Source organism: Hippocampus comes, unplaced genomic scaffold, assembly GCF_001891065.2.
Source record: "Hippocampus comes isolate QL1 unplaced genomic scaffold, H_comes_QL1_v1.1 scaffold371, whole genome shotgun sequence".
Classification (NCBI taxonomy): Eukaryota; Metazoa; Chordata; class Actinopteri; order Syngnathiformes; family Syngnathidae; genus Hippocampus; species Hippocampus comes.
Window position 1 is genome coordinate 312,178 of NW_017805065.1, and position 2,395 is coordinate 314,572.

Below are 2,395 nucleotides of genomic sequence, written 5' to 3' on the forward strand. Positions count from 1 at the left end.
CTCGAGTGTGCGCGTGTGTCACAGGGGGGGGCTGGGGGGGGTTGCTGTTTAGTCCCAGAAAAATTCCCTCCTAACGGCACATCCTGCTCCCTAAAACAACTTTTGAAACACTTTTTCCTGCTTTAAAAGGGCACGTATCAGAACCGACCGTCGTCACTTTGCCAATCCGATTTTGTTGGGGGGGGGGCGACTTCGAGTCGCAGTCCCCGTCAACGTTTGCAGATGAGCATTTCCACTGAGCAGGTATGACTGTGGATATTTCAGAACACTCTGACGCAACATCCTTTTTAGCGGGGGGCGGGGTCTTACATTGTGTGTGTGTGTGTGTGTATGTGGAGGGGATGGGGGGGGGGGTTTACTCACGCTCCGTGCAGTATTGTCCCTTCCACCCGGCGTCGCACACGATCTCCCCGCGCTCTCCGCACGCAAAGTGTCCGAAGGCGTCGTCCCGGGGCCGGCAGAAGACCGAGCAGCCGTCGCCGTAGTAGTGCTCGTCGCACACGAAGCGGTACGCGTACTTGAGCTCCGTGTGGCCCGCCGTGTGGAGGTCCTGCGACCAGTCCTCGCCCACCGTCAAGTGGCGCTGGGTGCTCATGGTGCTGATCACTCGCTCCGGGTTGTCTGGGGGGAAGGAAGCGGGAGGTGGGGGAAGTTGCCGAGCTTTGCTCATTGTCAAATACCATTGCTGCCATGTGGGCTCCCTCTAGTGGTGTGTCAAAGAATCACCGTCTAACGCATGCGGGGTTTTTTTTTCTTCTTTTTAAATATATTCTGGCAGTATTTTCATTTTTTCTTGGAGTCAAATGGAAATAAAAAGAAAGCGTCACGATCACATTGATGTGGGGACATTGAGGGTGCGGGGGGGGGGGCATCTTACCTGTGGACAAGTCGTCTTTAGAGTCAGTGTGCAGTGCCTCAATGATGAGCGAGAAGGTCCCCTGAGGAGACAAACGGCTTGGTGAGGCAGGTGGAATCACCCCCCCCCCTACCCACCCAGCGGTGTCATACATCAAGCCCTGGAGGGGCAACGTGAAAACAACAGCAGCAGATCGTTCGCAGAGGACCCGTATGACTACTTGATGAATGGATGAGAAAAAGGGATCGTTTCTGGATATTTGGAGCATGTTTTGGGGGGGGGGGAATTTTCAATGGTTTGCGGAACAGAAAAGGAGACCAAGTATGAGAAAATAGAGAGAAGGAAAAGGAAGCGAGACAAAGGAGACAGGAGAGAACAAAAAACATCGAAGACACAATCAATCGATCAGTTGTGCTGGAGGGAAAAGTGTTGTTTCCGATTGTACCTGAAGGCAACACCAGACGACGAGCCGGATAGAGACGGGACAGGTGCCCCCTACGCACACCCCGCGCGATGACGTCACCCCACACACCTAAGCCCCCCCCCCTCCCCAGTCCCCTTGGCGCTTACCGGCCAAGTGAAGCCGAAGTTGATCCTGACCGGGTTGCTGAAGGAGCTCTCCGGGATGGCGTCGGGCACCTGGAAGGAGTTGGCGCCCAACACGGGCGTGACGGCGCCGCCGTACGTGCACGGCGGCTCGGGCGACACGTTGGGCTGGTAGTGCTTCAGGCACACCCGGAAGAAGGTCTGGCAGGCGCACTGCCCCGACGACGACGACGATGCGGGGGAGCCGCCGTTGCCGCCCCTCCGGCCGCAGCAGTTTCGGTTGCCCTGCGCGCCCTTCTTGTTGAGGAACTCCTGCAGGCGCAGCTCGAACACGCCCGAGCACAAGCCCTGTTCGGGCGCGAGGAGCGGGAAAGAAGCGAAGTGACTTTTTTGGTTGTTTGGTTGGGGGGGGGGGGGTCGGGGGGGGGTGCAAATCCGAGCGTGACTTACCTGACACAGCAACGCGGCCAGCACCGCAGCGCCCAGCAGCATCTTCAATAAATACATGATGAAATAAAGACCCAATAAATAAAGAAAGGAAGAAAAGCTAAAAGGGGCCCGGCAGGAAGATGCATGGAGCGGCTCCGAAAGCGCCACCGCGCATGCGCGTCCCGGAGGACGAGGAGGAGGAAGGCGGTAGGGGAAAAAAAAAAAAAGTACAGCGAGACGGTTAATCCCAAAACTTTCTCCCGGGATGAAAGAGTAGGTCATAAATAAATAATACACACAAAAAACAAAAAAAAAAAAATACAAAAGCGTCCCGTTTGGCGTTATAATCCCAGACAAAGGCGCCCGTCTCCTTTCTTCTTCGGTGACGAAGAGTCCCACATGTTGGCCTTCTTTCTCTCTTTTCGCTCCTCGCCTCCTTCTTCTTTCGTCTTCTTTTCTTCGCGGCTGTCCGGCGCGGGCCGCCCGCAGCCGGTTATATACATGCTATGCTAATAACATGCAAATGAGCCCTCCAACTCCCCACACCCCCCCCCCCATCACCAC

The 2,395-nt window shown here is 55.9% G+C and overlaps 1 protein-coding gene across 3 annotated transcripts in view; it reads right to left on the bottom strand.

The window, feature by feature from the left end:
* The window catches only part of dla (deltaA), an 8,785-nt gene extending 6,663 nt beyond the window's left edge, over nt 1-2,122 (bottom strand). For 2 of the 3 annotated variants that reach the window (XM_019864478.1, XM_019864477.1), the window contains exons 1-3: nt 1,427-2,122; nt 878-938; nt 364-621 (exon numbers count right to left, since the gene is read on the bottom strand). In XM_019864478.1, coding sequence (XP_019720037.1) covers nt 364-621; nt 878-938; nt 1,427-2,113 — 1,006 coding nt within the window. In that variant the 5' untranslated portion in view covers nt 2,114-2,122. The remainder of the gene's footprint in view (nt 1-363; nt 622-877; nt 939-1,426) is intronic. The other variant, XM_019864479.1, reaches the window with a different exon arrangement.
* Between the last annotated feature and the right edge of the window lie 273 nt (nt 2,123-2,395).